At 47.5% G+C, this 14,339-nt stretch overlaps 8 protein-coding genes across 8 annotated transcripts; 5 read left to right on the top strand and 3 right to left on the bottom strand.

Annotated features, from left to right (window-relative positions):
* Window positions 1–242: 242 nt before the first annotated feature.
* EV420DRAFT_8609 (uncharacterized protein) lies at window positions 243–2,396 on the bottom strand. Its single transcript, XM_060483758.1, has 3 exons — window positions 2,346–2,396; window positions 699–2,289; window positions 243–645 (listed from the first exon to the last, which is right to left on the bottom strand). Exons 1-3 carry the CDS (start codon window positions 2,346–2,348, stop codon window positions 611–613), a joined length of 1,629 nt encoding a protein of 542 aa, XP_060338895.1. The 5' UTR covers window positions 2,349–2,396; the 3' UTR covers window positions 243–610.
* A 113-nt stretch (window positions 2,397–2,509) lies between these two features.
* EV420DRAFT_8559 (uncharacterized protein) lies at window positions 2,510–4,686 on the bottom strand. The gene is made up of 3 exons (XM_060483739.1): window positions 4,529–4,686; window positions 2,905–4,477; window positions 2,510–2,848 (listed from the first exon to the last, which is right to left on the bottom strand). The coding sequence occupies exons 1-3, from the start codon at window positions 4,529–4,531 to the stop codon at window positions 2,805–2,807; spliced, it is 1,620 nt and encodes a 539-aa protein (XP_060338894.1). The 5' UTR covers window positions 4,532–4,686; the 3' UTR covers window positions 2,510–2,804.
* A 489-nt stretch (window positions 4,687–5,175) lies between these two features.
* EV420DRAFT_1258334 (hydrophobin-251) lies at window positions 5,176–5,661 on the top strand (the record flags this gene model as incomplete). The annotated part of the gene is made up of 4 exons (XM_060466883.1): window positions 5,176–5,304; window positions 5,356–5,426; window positions 5,478–5,565; window positions 5,614–5,661. The coding sequence occupies 4 exons, from the start codon at window positions 5,176–5,178 to the stop codon at window positions 5,659–5,661; spliced, it is 336 nt and encodes a 111-aa protein (XP_060338893.1).
* Window positions 5,662–6,454: 793 nt separating this feature from the next.
* EV420DRAFT_1615884 (ubiquitin-related modifier 1) lies at window positions 6,455–6,835 on the top strand (the record flags this gene model as incomplete). The annotated part of the gene is made up of 2 exons (XM_060475078.1): window positions 6,455–6,669; window positions 6,718–6,835. The coding sequence occupies 2 exons, from the start codon at window positions 6,455–6,457 to the stop codon at window positions 6,833–6,835; spliced, it is 333 nt and encodes a 110-aa protein (XP_060338892.1).
* A 381-nt stretch (window positions 6,836–7,216) lies between these two features.
* Window positions 7,217–7,984, bottom strand: EV420DRAFT_1633530 (uncharacterized protein; the record flags this gene model as incomplete). Its single annotated transcript, XM_060476194.1, has 2 exons — window positions 7,217–7,729; window positions 7,787–7,984. The coding sequence occupies 2 exons, from the start codon at window positions 7,982–7,984 to the stop codon at window positions 7,217–7,219; spliced, it is 711 nt and encodes a 236-aa protein (XP_060338891.1).
* Window positions 7,985–8,587: 603 nt separating this feature from the next.
* Window positions 8,588–9,112, top strand: EV420DRAFT_1248757 (Ribonuclease/ribotoxin; the record flags this gene model as incomplete). Its single annotated transcript, XM_060466709.1, has 4 exons — window positions 8,588–8,741; window positions 8,793–8,866; window positions 8,912–8,997; window positions 9,055–9,112. Coding segments are annotated over 4 exons (372 nt in total), but the record flags the coding sequence as incomplete, so codon positions are not given.
* A 1,223-nt stretch (window positions 9,113–10,335) lies between these two features.
* Window positions 10,336–10,891, top strand: EV420DRAFT_1633528 (guanyl-specific ribonuclease C2; the record flags this gene model as incomplete). Its single annotated transcript, XM_060476193.1, has 4 exons — window positions 10,336–10,501; window positions 10,564–10,634; window positions 10,685–10,770; window positions 10,831–10,891. 4 exons carry the CDS (start codon window positions 10,336–10,338, stop codon window positions 10,889–10,891), a joined length of 384 nt encoding a protein of 127 aa, XP_060338889.1.
* A 1,779-nt stretch (window positions 10,892–12,670) lies between these two features.
* On the top strand, window positions 12,671–13,165 carry EV420DRAFT_1255054 (uncharacterized protein; the record flags this gene model as incomplete). Its single annotated transcript, XM_060466759.1, has 1 exon — window positions 12,671–13,165. A coding segment is annotated over one exon (495 nt), but the record flags the coding sequence as incomplete, so codon positions are not given.
* Window positions 13,166–14,339: the final 1,174 nt, after the last annotated feature.

The raw sequence follows: 14,339 nt of genomic DNA, 5'->3' as shown, positions 1-14,339 counted from the left end.
AAAGACCGCAAACAGCTAACAAGAAGGTAATACTCCAGACACCCGAGAATAATATGCGAAGTGACAGAAAGAACGGCGGTTCGAGGCCGTGGTTGTTAATAAACAAGCGTTGATGGGGCGTAACGAAAATTTCGGACAATGCCGGGACTCTCGCCGCACAGCGAATCATCATGTATCTTCCATTCACATCGTTGCACATCAAATTAATGTCTGTTTTTCTTCAACGCTGGTTACAACACGCATCCAGCAAGGGAGGCCATCGTGAACATGTTTTTACCATGTGCGTCTCGTTGATACACTTTTCGTTCAGGCTTCGAACTCCGATATGAAGTTATGAACAACGGCGTTCATATAGCCAGGAAGTCGTCGATTGATGATTAGCGTATACAAGGGATGACCCTAGTCCTTCGCATAGCTCTGACACACTTGATATATCCCAAACAGCAGGCAGAAGGAGAGGAAAGAGCATGTCGATCGGATGGCATGATGATATTATGCACCGGCTCTGTCAACGGCTAAGAATTACTCGGGAGAAATTAGCCGCTGCATGGAGAGAGCATCAAAATGAGAAAGCAGCCCGTGGCGTACAATGCCAATCGCCCAATGAGTCTCAGCCAGAGGGTCGGACCATACAAATTAAAGACCCTAAAAACGAGCGTAAGGAGTCATTAGATCACAACCCTGATAATCAGACTCACTATCTTTTTCATGTCTAGTCAAAATGATGTCGGACAAGTCTGGGAAGTTCCTCAAGCGGGATCGGAATGACATTCGGTTGATTGTTGAGAACCTTGGGGATGTGATGTGAACTGACCGTATCTCAGCCACAGCGGTGCTGGGAACGTAGCGTCGAGATACAATCATATCAACAATAGCGTCCAATGAAATGTCCCTTCTTCTGCCATAAGCTTTGGCAACATAGTCTGCTTTCAAAGACTGCAGCTCAGGAAGGACATCATGACCTCCCGTCAAGACCAAGGCCCGGAAGAACTGTTCTGCTGTACTCGGACAGGGTAGCACGATGTCCAAATGTGTGAGCCGAAACGCTTTATCGAACATCCTTCGGAAATCGAAGTGGTTGGTGATGAGTCCAAGTTCCAGCTTTTTTATGGGGGAACCGGAGCGGTCCAAGAAATCGTGAAAGATATCTTCCGCACTCTTATGATCTTCCGCTAGACAGTCAAGCTCCCCCAAAGCTTCGACGGCAAGTTTTTCGAGGGAGGGAAAGGTGAAAGCTCGGAGCAACGCTGCATCCCAGGTGTGGACACGCCGCAAAGATGGACATGTGACGATGTCTTCCAAGTTTCCTGGTTCCCAGCGATCGGTGCAGCCATCGGTTTGTGGGTGGGTCAAGTTTAGGAATTGGAGATTGCGAGTCATGGAGAGCATAAGGCCGAGATTATCAAGTTCAATGACACTTTCGATATAGAGGCTGGTTATTTGGGTCCAAGGAAGTGCCAATTCCTGAACAAACAGCGTACCATGACCCAGAGCAAGCGTTCGTAATTGAGGGGCATCCTCGAAGGCGCTAAAAATTGAACTGTTCCCTGCCTCATCGCCCAAATAATCACCGAAGAGCTCCAACCGCTCAAGCTTGGGAAGCCGACCCCGAATCTGTGCATAGATGTCCTCGTTGCTCTCGGAGAGCTCAATCCATGCATGTGTCCATCGTTGACTTGTGCTAAGTACGCGCTCAAGACAGACGCGTTCCTCCTCTTCAGTCACATCAAGCATAGAATGCCATCCGATGCGCAAACTGGCCTCGCGTGAACGATCCAGCACGGTTTGTAACAAGGGCATCAAGTCTTTGTTTCCAATGCATGAGAAACTAAGATTAGCCCAAAGGGATGGACTTGATAACACTGCGGCCCTCCATAAGCGACAGACTGCGCCAATCCTGGAAAGATTGGCAATGAGTTCTCTTAGGTCTTTGGGGGGTCGACGGGGAGGAACAGCGATTGCCCAGTGGAAGATCTCCGTGAGGACCTCTGGGGGGAATCTACGGAAGGGAGATCTGAGTGCTGCGTGGCGGTCGAAAATTCCCCGGAGACGGTTTCTTTCGTCCTGTGCTTTCTTCAGGGCAGCTTCGATGTGCCGGATGATATCGTCCTGGGCGGAGATGTCCGCCTCGACTCCTTGGAGGTAGTTACTAAGGAGGTCATCATCAGACGCAGATGCCACTCCGTTGGTGGAAATTAGGGTGCGAAATGGAGATGGCGCGTCGGTGAACCGTGTTACTGGTGTCGTAACGTCAAACCTGCATTTGACACAGCACGCTTGCGTTTTTGGCTGAAATAGTAAAAAGCTCGTCAGCCCAGGATCATAGGCAAATTTCGAGTAAATACCATTTGGAGAGCGTACAATACTGAAAAGGCTTGTTGGCTGGTCTGCTGTTGGTGGTTGATGGAAGAATACGGCAATGTCCGAAGGAACAACACGTCGGATGGTATCGATTCCAAATTACGTATTCTTCATACTTTTTTGTTTGCCCAATACCCTCCAGAAAAATATCTTAAAATATATCTGAAGGTTGATACGTGGATCTACAGCGACAGGTCCTACGCAGAGGAGACAAAAAATACATCGGACGTCAAGTTACTAATAGGCGGAAATGGACCTGGAACACGGGGGCAAAAGATAGACAAGAGAAATGTAAACATCGGCTGAAGGGGCTACAACTCATGTTTCATGAGATCCATCAAGCCAGCAACGGGCAGCCTCATGAGAGGTATCACTACTTGTCTGCGGAGTATGACGAAGAAAAATATCCGGGCCGTCCCATATCTGTTCTGGTCAGTTTTTTTTTACATGATGGATTCAGTAGCTCTCCCCATACAAATTACAACACCTAATCATTCGAGAAATGAGAATTTAGTTTAATACTGATGCAATGCCAAGACTCACGGCCGTTTTCACTGGTAGTCGAAATAAGGCTTTGCAACCTGGGGTTGCCCCTCACCCGAGCTCGAACATGGGTCCAGAAAAGCGTCGGAAGGCGCGGTAGGTTGATGTAAGCTGACTCTATCTCGGCTAGAGATGAACTGGGCAGGTGATATCTCGATACAAGCATATCGACGATGTTCTCCCCGAGGTTAATTTCTTCCACAAATGTATCGGGTTTCGTAACCTCAACTGCCTTCGCTTTCATACACTGGAGCTGAGGAAGGACATTAGTCTTATCCCCAGTCAAAACCAGCACCCGGAATAGCATTCCCGCTGCGGCCAAAGATGACACTGTAATGTCCAGGTGCGTGAGTCTGAAGGCGTTGTAAAGCATCCTTTCGTAATTGGGGGAAATTTCCCTAATATATAGTTTCAGTTTCTTTACTGGAGAGCCAGAACGGTCCAGGAAATCATGGAAGATATCCACCCATGACCGTTCACCTTCCAGACCATCAAGCTCCTCGTAAGTTGCCAGATTGATTTCTTCCGCTACAGGAAACGTAACCGTTTGAAAAAATCCTGTATCATGGACTGTGATACTCTGTAAAGATACGCAGGTGACGGTGTCTTCCTTGCTTTTTGGCTCCCAGTCATTGACATGGCCATAGCTATGTTGAAAGGATAGAGATCTTAGGTTCGGAGTCATGGAGAGAACTGCGCGAACATCAGAAGTCTCAACGGAATGACGCATATAAAGACTGGTAATCTGTGACCAAGGAAGGACCAACCGATGGCATGCAGGCGATATGCCCAGCCCTAGAGCTACTTTCCTCAATCGAGGAGCGTTCTCAAAAGCGCGGAAGTCCTCCCCCGGAAACCTGTTATATGCTGCAGACAGAGACAGCTGCTCCAGTAGCGGAAGTCGGCCACGGATTTGTTCATAATAACCTGCATCTGCACTGCAGACTTCGATCCATACGCGCTTCCATCGATGACTTGTACCAAGCACACGTTTTAGGGTATAATTCTCGTGGGAGTGCCATACGCTTCCTCGAATCGCGACGGTCATTCCGGCCTCGCGAGATCGGACCAGCACTGTCTCCAACAAAGACACGGTGTCTCTACTACCGAACCCAATGGTAAAGCAGGCCCATAAAGATGGATTCGATAGCACTGTGGATCTCCAAAGTCGGCAGACTGATCCAATCCTCCAAAGACCCTGAAAAACTTGGAATATACCCTTAGGTTGTTCGTCAGGTGGAGATGCGACTGCCGACTGGAAAACCTGGGCGAGGATCTCAGGGGGAAATCTGCGGAAAGCTGACATGAGCCCAATGTGGCTGTCCGCAATCCTCTGAAGATGGTTCCTTTCGTCTTGGGCCTCCCTGAGAGCGATCTCAATACGCCCGATCGTTTCGTCCTGAGCAGAAATATCGGCGCGTACCCCTTGGAGGTAATGGTCAAGTTGAGAACCACATGCGGCACCGTTGACAGCAATCAAGTCACGAAATGGAGACGGCGCATCGGTGAACCGCGGCTTTTTGGGAGTGGCGGCGTCACAATTGGGGCAGCGGACCACTCTCCTTATTGCCATCTGTGACACAACAGAGTCAACAAAAACTACAGATAAAACTGTAAGTCATACCATTCATACAGTAAACCGCAAAGAGATGCGAATATTATGCTCGGGGCTGAGATTGAGATTGGACGCAACACGCCACCGAAGGCTTCAGCTCGGATATTGCCGCAAGTTCTCACCACCCGGTCCGGTGTCCTGCCAATTTCTACGACATATCGAGGCTCTCGAGTCTATTCTTTCCAAAAGCAAAAGTAGTATGACTTCAGGATGGTGGTCACGACATCTATACATACCTTAGTTCAACGCCAAGCGCACATTAACGACATTGAGAAACTTTAGCTCTGTCGAAGCGCTGTGTATTGTTCATATGTAGGTAGCCCCGAAAGAAAAACCGCAAGCAATGAATAGACAAGATGGATGTCAGTTGCATGAGTTCTGTGTCCATTGTGACCCTTTAGCTAACCTCAAAAGAACACAGCACCAACGGTCATGATAGTCTGCGGTTGAGAAAAATAGAATACTAGGTCCCCGTCATTCTCTTCAGGGCGGTCCAACCGTTCAGTCGGTCAACCGTTGGGTCAAGATATTTTTATTTCCTCAACGGAGCGAACAAGCGATACTGGAAGGTATAAAATGGACCAGGAGTCAGTCGTTACCTTCAACAAATTAAACATTCAAACACCACCAGCAGTCGTACATCTCACCAACATACAATGTTCGCCCGTATCTTCACCCTCCTCGCTCTTTCCATGGCAGCCATGGTCAGTGCACTTCCAGCTACTACCGTCACTGGAGGAAGTTGCAACACCGGCACCCTTGAGTGCTGCAAGTCTGTCCAGAGTGTGAGTCCAGAACATTTTCTCCTGGAACACTAACTTATTAACAAATGCTAGCCCACGTCCTCGCCGATTCAGACCCTCCTGGGCCTGCTCAATATCCCGATTGGAAGTGTTACTGCCCAAGTGTAAGATATAATTTTTGTCTGGTTCAAATTATGCTGATATACATACCAAAGTGGCCTCACTTGCAACCCCATTACGGTAGTTGGCCTTGGCACTACCCAGTGTGCTAACCAGCCCGCCTGCTGCACGGGAAACAACTATGTGAGTATTGCCCGTATCTGCGAGAATTATCGGGACTGACCGGCACAGAACGGCCTTGTTGCCCTAGGCTGCACCCCCATCAACTTGGGTGTCTGAGCGAAGCCTGAAACGCATGCCTTTCATGGTTGTAACATTGAAAGGATTTACGGTTGTCCGTCTTGCGTATAGTTTTCATTTTTAACTTTAGTTTCTCCAAGTAGCGGGGCCTGTGGACGCTATATCAGATGAAATATAATTAGTCTTGTCATGTCTGAAAGTCGACGAAAGCACGTACAACAATGTTTCCTCTACCTGTGGAGGTGGCCGATGCGATTCGCGATGTTGTCCAAGACTAATAATGCAGAAAACTGGAAGCTGCCATCTGCTGATAAGTTGAACGTAAGAGGGAGAAACATTGTTACCCTGCTACAGTTGATGGACGAGGCGAGGACGATGAATGAGGATAATTCTCCCTGCACGAATCCACCGAAAGAAAGGTTTATTCCAGTTGGTCGACATGTCTAATCATGCATGATCACGCAAGTGTTTCGAATCGTGGCCCTCGGAGCCAATACTCCAGGAGCTTCACGCTGCAAGTTCTCAACGATTTACAGAGTCCGGAGTGCTTGCGGTATGCTTGTTGACCCGGTTATGGCCTCAAGATCTCTACGTAGTGTAGGAGGTACCGGAAACCGGACTAAATGAATAGCAAGAGTAGCGCCAGAAGAAAAGGTGATACAGGCATTCCGTGTCCAAAGCAAGTTCTTGCTGATACCAGTCAATATGAAAAGAGGATGTTGTCGCCGGCGAGCCGAGATCGCGACAAGACTTGCCGCCCCGGTGTTAAATCGGAGATTTAAAATGAAATGAGCAGCCGGCTGTGGCTGTCTTCGCTTCGACCCTGACCACAATGTCGAACTCCGAAAATTCTATAACAATACGGGTGGAGTTTGGTGGCGGTCTCGAGCTGCTCTTCTCTAATCAAAGATCTCATAAAGTCAAGATACCCGCAACTATTTCCAAGGACGGTCCAGGGAAGCCTGCTGATGTCGACTATCTGATCCACCATCTACGCGACAACTTGCTGAAAGAGAGAGAAGAATTGTTCATGGAGAAAGACACGGTGTATGCCTCTGTTTTCTGTGTCTCAGATTGATCCTCACTCTTTTCTAGGCGGCCAGGGATACTGGTCCTCATTAACGACACTGACTGGGAACTGGAGGGAGAGGGAGATTACGTCCTGCAGAACAATGATGAAGTCGTCTTCATCTCAACGTTGCACGGCGGTTAGGCGATTGAGTGGGATGAGAATCGTTTTGGCTTGCTCTCAGCTTGAAGCGGACATTTATTACTACCTGTATATTTGGCCTAATTTTGGTGCGTTCTCAAAGCTCTTTCACCAGAAGTCCTGCTTATTTCCGGTAGTTCGTCCGTGGTTAGGACAGGTTCTATTATCATTGTTTTGTCCCGGCTTTTTTGCTCTCGCGAAATGAGTGCTACTCGTCTCCTTTGATGTCGGTACTGTCTTCCGATTGACTCCGATGGACGCATACGACTAAACGACTGGATCTTGATATCTAAATCAAGGAAAACGGAGCCGCCATTTGGAATCTGTAGCGAAATAGTTACCCTTAGGCTTTCCTAGTGCCAGCAGTGAGATGGAACGAAGAAATCATCGCTGCACGGTACCGCCGTCAAGTTTTGTCATGATGACATGAGCCATCTTCGACATCTCTCTGGTCTGAGCATTCAGATCCGTCCTTCCCGCGAAAGATTGGAATCTTTCTTTCCAGAGGTTCCATCTCTCGACGCAATAGCCTGGGAATCCTTTCCACCGGAGGCCGCCTCTCGTCGCTTTAGATCCCTCTTTTCCCTTCGGTGCGAGTGCCCATATGTGTCTACCCGCATATATCACCCAAACTGCCGCTGCTGGGACATGCGAATCAAGGACTTCAGGATTCAGTTCCCCCTCATTTACCTTTCCCATTACCTCCTCTGGTTTGGGCGCCAGCGTATCATCCTCCAGTGCATACCTCATCGCCCAAACACCATAACTGTCGAAATCCATAATTTCGGCCATGGTTAGGCGCGCCACAAAAGTGTTCAGGCTTGCCCACGTCCCTTTTGTGTTCTTCTCCAGAGAACCGTTCCACAGCTCCCTCACAGTTAGCCCCAGTGGATTGAGCTCGGTCCAATCTCATTTGGACGACTCGGTTGCCTGAACATGCGCGATGAGCGTCACGAGCTTATCTTGCCATGCATGGTCGTGTGTCACCAAGCGGATACGATAGAGTATCTCGTCGAAAATTGGGCTGGCCGAATAGTCATCGGGAGGCTCTGTGAGATCTGCCTCGATTGAGGCTGTCAGTTGTCGAGCAGCCTCCAGCGCGTCCACGGAGGATGCGAGGTATGAGTCGATGACATCGGCAATCTGTGCCATCCGGAAGCTGGGTTCTCCTGTTGTTCCGCGAGTGCTAGCGCTAAGCAGTTCAACGAAAGATTCGTTAGCGATAACTTTCCTTCGCTGACGGATTAAATTGAACGTTCGTTAGGCCAAATATAATGTACTCGGGAACGTGCAGGCAATTTATTTGAAGATCAGACTGTACAGCAGCCACGTTCAAACCCAGAACGTTTGCCTAACGACGAACGGAGCTCCACCTTCGACTTCGTAGCCGTGTGCTACACTGTCATTTGATTCACGGACCATGAGCTCAGCTACCAAGCATTGACACCTTATCTGTATGTTCCCTCTTATTGTATTTCACCTGAGGACCGAAACGTAATCCAGTTGTTGATGGGGACTTCTAGGCCAAATGGTACCTGCACAAATGAGCGTATGGTGCACGCGTTACTTAACTTCCTGAGCCACATTGTCGACTGCTCCTGCGTGGCGAGCATTGTTATCTTTTCCTTTGAACCTGACACTGGCTCGGCATCCCGTAGGTATATATACTGAGCCTGGCTACAACGGATTATCTGAAGAGCTATCTTTGGTGCTTTTTCGAAACCGTCAACTATGTTCCAACGATCTCTTCTCCTTCTCTTCTCTCTCCTGGTCCTTGCAACGGCCGCTCCTACGCGACGTGCGTGGCCATCCGGCTCCGTCACTTGCGGTAGTAACACCTACAGTCTTTCCGCCGTCAAAAGTGCTGTATCATACGGATACTCCCTGATTGATGACTCAATCGGAAGCAGTAAGTCGAGTTATCCGAGTTTCATTACCAGCTAGTCTAACTGTGATCCAGACAGCTATCCTCACACATTTAACAACTATGAAGGTCTTAGCATGTGGTGCTCTGGTGAATCAGCCTACAACGAGGTATGTGAGGGATTGATTCCGAAATGCGATACTAACGTCCGGCAGTTCCCCATCCTCAAGAGCGGGCTCTACAGCGGTGGCTCTCCGGGCGCAGACCGCGTTGTTTTCTCTGATAACGGTATTTATTGCGCGTATGTATTCATCAACATCTTCGTCTGAGTGAACCAGAGTTGATAACTTTATTCCAGCGTTATCACTCATACCGGAGCTTCTGGAAACAACTTTGTCTCCTGCGATGGCGATTGATGAACTGGGTCTGCATTTATATACTGAATATTGTTATCAGAAATTATTTGACATCAATCTTTCAAATTTCTAACTACTCAGAGGCCTGTCTGTCCCTTCGGAAGCACAAGGGGTGCTTTTGGGCGTAAGGTGACATTCCGAATGCTCGTCAAACTATGTAAAGCTGCCTTCTGCTATCAATATCTCCGGCGAGAAAGAGCGACATTGGGCCCCGGTCACTGAGGGTTTACTCCGTGTCAGTATACTAGTGGACAAATAAAGGTCAGTTGCAGTGTCTATTGAGGAATCACGATTCATATAGCCGTGCGATTTTCTATAATTTACATCGATATAGTCAGATGATGGATCTAAGTATATTCTGTCCCGCAAAAACTTCTTTGCAAATGTCCGGTCGATGCCGTCGGGAATTATCAAAACCCTCTAAAAGATGAAGGAGCGAGACAGTGAGTGGTTTGAGTGTTTGGTACGTGAATGCTTTTCAATGACTTTTGATATTCATATGGCACGTTTGTTTTTTACATATACAGAAACGGTTGTGGAATATTTTACCTTGTCATCTAAAGGGCTGCGACACGAAGCTAACAAAGAGTACTAGCCTTCTTCTAGAACCTTCACCCAAATTAGTCGCTCCGATCAATCGACAATCCGTGACCTCTGAAGCTTTGCTTGATATCGCCACACCGCCCGAAGATGTTCCTTGACAGCGAAAATTGTGTATCGAGAACATCGTGTAGAGAGTGTTGCTAAAGTAAGTTGAAAGGTGCACGTGGTCGCATCTCAACTGGGACGGCTGAGAAAGTCACTTTTCTAACTGAAGGACGCTTCGAACTCCATTTCTCGATGAGCACTAGCAGCCGTTTGCTTCTGCATTCCAGCTGATCACCCTGTTTATGTTTCATCTCACAACGCCCACCATCAAACCTGTGTAGAACTCTTCTGGTACTCTATACCGACGCTACTAGAAGCACAAAGGCGCTACATAAATATAGTCGTTGACAGGTTTCACGACCGGATGATGACTATTTGAAGCTCCAGATGAAGGCGCCGACCACTTCTCCTTATGGCCTATGTCGTCGACTATTGTAGGACGGACATCGTCATATTGCGGAATCTCTCCTTACGAAGCGGATAAATATGAAGCATTTCCTGGGTATATATTGGAGCCTGATTCTCTGGCTTTCTTCAAGAGCTATCTTCTCTAAGAACTTCCAGACTCTTACACCATGTTCCAGCGCTCGCTACTCACTCTTGTCACCCTGTTCGGTCTCGCATTGGCCGCCCCTACGGCATTGCCGTCTGGTACTGTCACCTGCGGTAGCAACTCATACAGTCCTACTGCTATTCAGAATGCTATCACCAATGGCGTTTCACACCTCAACAGTCCGATCAGTAAGTTCGACCAATTCAGTCTCTCTTCCCAGCATTTACTGACGGGAAAACTTGTCCTACAGACAATTACCCGCACAGGTACAGGAACTACGAAGGCCTGACTATGCGGTGTGCTGGGACGGTTTTCAATGAGGTACTTGAGCGCCAGTTTTTTCGAATCAGATGGTTGCTGACGTTGATAAGTATCCCATTCTTACCAGTGGTCTGTACAATGGCGGTTCTCCTGGGGCTGACCGCGTTGTTTTTGACAATGCCGGTAACTATTGCGCGTACGTATTCTCATTTATGGTCATTGTATGGGTTTTCTCATAGATATATTTCTCTTCTAGTGTCATGACTCATACCGGAGCCCCCACTACAAACGGTTTTGTCACTTGCAGGGGATATTGAGTTTGCAATGTCTGAATAGTGTATGTGTATAAGCTGTATATCGATTGTGCTTGATCGATGTTCGTCGATGTATGCATCTTGCCTTGCTTTCAATAATTACTGAACTTCGTCTTCGTACTGTGCCTGACCGGGAAACGGGTCAACCCAGCATTTTTGAGACCTCTGCACTTGTAGATAACAAAAACTGCCTAAAATTTGTTATGTATAATGAGTGAAATATATAAGCTATTATTCTATGTACTTTTGACATTTATTTCTGCTTCGGATTCTGTGATATAAATTTTTTTATTGGGAGAGTCAGATTCCGGCAAAAGCATGGAACCGGGTCAACCGGCAAAGAAATTCCGAAAAGAAGCCGATACCCGCCAACCATCGTCGTCTCACCATTTCCGTCACGTCAATCATCACAGCTGCTTTTCTCACAAGCTCGTAACTCAAACCCTGCATACAGAGCATGTCCTCAATGTAAAAGATTACCTTTTGACTGCTTTTTTGGCCCGTGAAGACCACCTTGGACTGCTGCTAGCAAGTGACTCAGAACATGAACCATCAGCCTCTGATTCCGGCGTTGATATGGCCTCGGGTGGTCCTTTTCATGTGGATGGTGGGTCCTGAAGCAAATCTAACTCCCGATGACTGCCATAGCTACAATAGTAGTAACGAGTCACCCGCCACTTGACAGGGCTCAATACTACAGCATTTGAGTTTAAGTTAGTCTACCATGCTTGTGTTTTGAGGATAAATCAGGCCTTCATTGTCTGAGGAAGTCGTGCTGAATACTGGGATCTACTTGAATCTTCATTTAAAGGTATTTCCTGTCTGTGCAATACTCATTTGTGGTCAGCGGGAAATCTTCGGCTCCATCAGATAGCCTTCTAAGAAATATTCGTAGAGCTGGTTTGAGATGTACAAAAATTCACGGTGAATTTTCATGAGTGAGAGATACACATGGAGAACAAAATTGGGTAAAGATTTGCTAGTATAGACTCAAATGAACAAGCTATGACCTCGCCAATTTTGAGATAGACACACCCAACTGCATGTATCCTGGACTCATTTTCTGGTGGGTGTGATAGCCTTGTACTCCCTGACACCACCTAAATAGCAAAAGGAAGTTGACATTGATATAATAGAAGGGTCCAAGACTGATATTAACAGTCGGTGCCGGCCAGTACTCGCATGAGGGTAGATTGATGATGATATTTTTAATGATTTGTCACAACAATCACTTTATTACTGAGCAAGTTTAAAACATGAATGCATGATAGTTGGTAAATGTATGTGAATCTATGATATCTAGCATCTACAAAAAACCGTTCATGAAAAGGTGGCATGGTTGTCGAGAAATGAGTGTTTGACCCGTTACTATGCGTGACCCGTTACCCGATAAGGCACAGTATCACAAGATTGGTTCGAAACTTCAGGTCTCATGTTCTAATTTCTGCTCCGCTTAGAAAGTCATGTACTGAAACTCCTTCGGAACAAATGCCCAGCCCCGAACCTGTTCAAGGCGGTCTCACTTCGTCTTACTCCTTCTGGAGACTATAAGTACTTGATCCACAGACCATTGTGGCTTGATGAATTTCCTAGACTCAGCCTCCTCCCTGGAAGATAATATTCACTCTAAAATGCATCGTATGTAACATTCTGGTGGAGGCTCAGTTTCTCAATATTGATCTAAATCTTTTCGCAGAAGATGGGAAAACTAGGAGCCACGGCTTCTGCTCCCAATGTGGCTGCAATAGTAGGGGAAACAGAACACTGACATCGGATGAACCATCCCCTTTCCGGAACCTTTTGTCGACCAACAAAATGCCGTCCAATTCCGACATCAAACTCATCAGGTCCTATATTGATGTTATAGAAGCGGAAATGGATGAAATAGATGAAAGGATGTCACTTACAAGAGCTGCTCTACGACAGGCTAAAGTAGACAAACTGCGTCTTCAAAATATCGTGGCTATCCATACGGCCTTTGTGGCTCCCATACGAAAACTCCCGTACGACATTCTAGCCGAGATTTTCAAGTGGACAATAGAGACTGCGCCAGATGGACGCCCATCAACGCAGATAGATTGCATCTACGCGTCGGAACCGTGGTCGCTCGGTCACGTCTGCAGATACTGGAGGGAAGTCTCACGCTCATGTCCATTCCTCTGGTCACAAATCAGTCTTCCCTACCACAATCTCATTGCTTCGTCGACCATACAAAACCGAGATATCCAGATATTGAAACACTTCCTCGACCGGTCAGGCGCAGTGCCTCTCAGTATTGAATTTTCTTGGCTATCGAGCAAAGCGCTTCTTCAGCGCGTCTTGGATCACCGGCCTCGTATACGGTACGCTTGGATCGGAATCAACCATGGCCAAACGGGGTATTTCGCAGGAGTTCGAGGTTGTTTTTCCGCACTGGAAAAGCTAACACTCGAAGTGAATTTTAGGATGGTCGAGGACCTTAACGACCTATACGATGAAGACGGCAGGTGTCATATCTTTGAGGACGCCCCTCGATTGCGAGAGTTATCTGTCCGCAATCAGGGTTATCTCGGCCTTACCACGTACTTCGGCCTTTCTTCTCGGTTTGTATTTCCCTGGGCGCAGTTGAAGACCTTCACTATCGATTATAGATGTGATCTCAAATCGCACCTCGAGATACTTTCAATGGCCCCTCGACTTCGAGTCTTTGAAGCCGAACAAGAATGCAACGGTGATAATCGAAGGCAGCTGGCAGAGAAGGGGCCGATTTATTGTCCATCGTTATCCCGGATAAACGTCATCGGTTCAGCCCTCCTTCAAAACATTACCAGCCCACTTCTGGAGGAGGTTGAAATAACTCTTCCAGGGGATCCCATCGTCACGTCATCTCCAGACGACGATCTTCGTGGTCTCCTCCAACGCTCTGGGTCCCCGATACAACGGCTTACTATTCTCTGTGTGGGATATGTGTCTTTCACACAAACATTCGACTTGGCATTCCGGCTGACGCATTTGACGATGACTTTCTGCAAACACGAAGTAGCCGTAGGCTGCTTGCAAAGACTCGTCATCCGGCCCTGTCAAATTTTGCTTCCTCGGCTTCAGTCGCTGAGGGTGGAGTTTCGTCCGCCCTCAAACTTCTTCAGCCGTGGTATAGTGAAAAGGAGTAAAGATGATATTATAATCCTGTTATGCATTGTTTCAGGATCTCGATGTAGTGACTCTCATCCAGACGTTGCGTTATTGCGTCTTGCGGAACTAGAACAGCCAGGAGTCGAACGCGAGTTCTGCGCCAGCACCGAGAGGATATTTCGAATATATGCAGGATATGCATTAGAGCATAAGATGGAAATGAAAGTTAAACGTTCTGGTGAGCCCTTGATTTTGCCTACAACCACTCTCGCTGATTTTGGTGACAGCAGAGGCACGAGGTACGATTACCGTGGTGAGGAAATAATGATGGCTCGATAGA

Source organism: Desarmillaria tabescens, assembly GCF_030435595.1.
Source record: "Desarmillaria tabescens strain CCBAS 213 chromosome Unknown EV420scaffold_1, whole genome shotgun sequence".
NCBI classification, from domain to species: Eukaryota; Fungi; Basidiomycota; class Agaricomycetes; order Agaricales; family Physalacriaceae; genus Desarmillaria; species Desarmillaria tabescens.
This window is presented reverse-complemented; position numbering and strand designations above follow the sequence as displayed.

Excerpts from the sequence above, each read along its gene's own strand:
- EV420DRAFT_8559 (XM_060483739.1), bottom strand. Across the intron at positions 2,849-2,904 it reads GACTACCAGTGAAAACGGCC|GTGTTGTAATTTGTATGGGG; the intron begins GTGAGTCTTGGC and ends TCGAATGATTAG.
- EV420DRAFT_8609 (XM_060483758.1), bottom strand. Across the intron at positions 646-698 it reads GACTAGACATGAAAAAGATA|GGTCTTTAATTTGTATGGTC; the intron begins GTGAGTCTGATT and ends GCTCGTTTTTAG.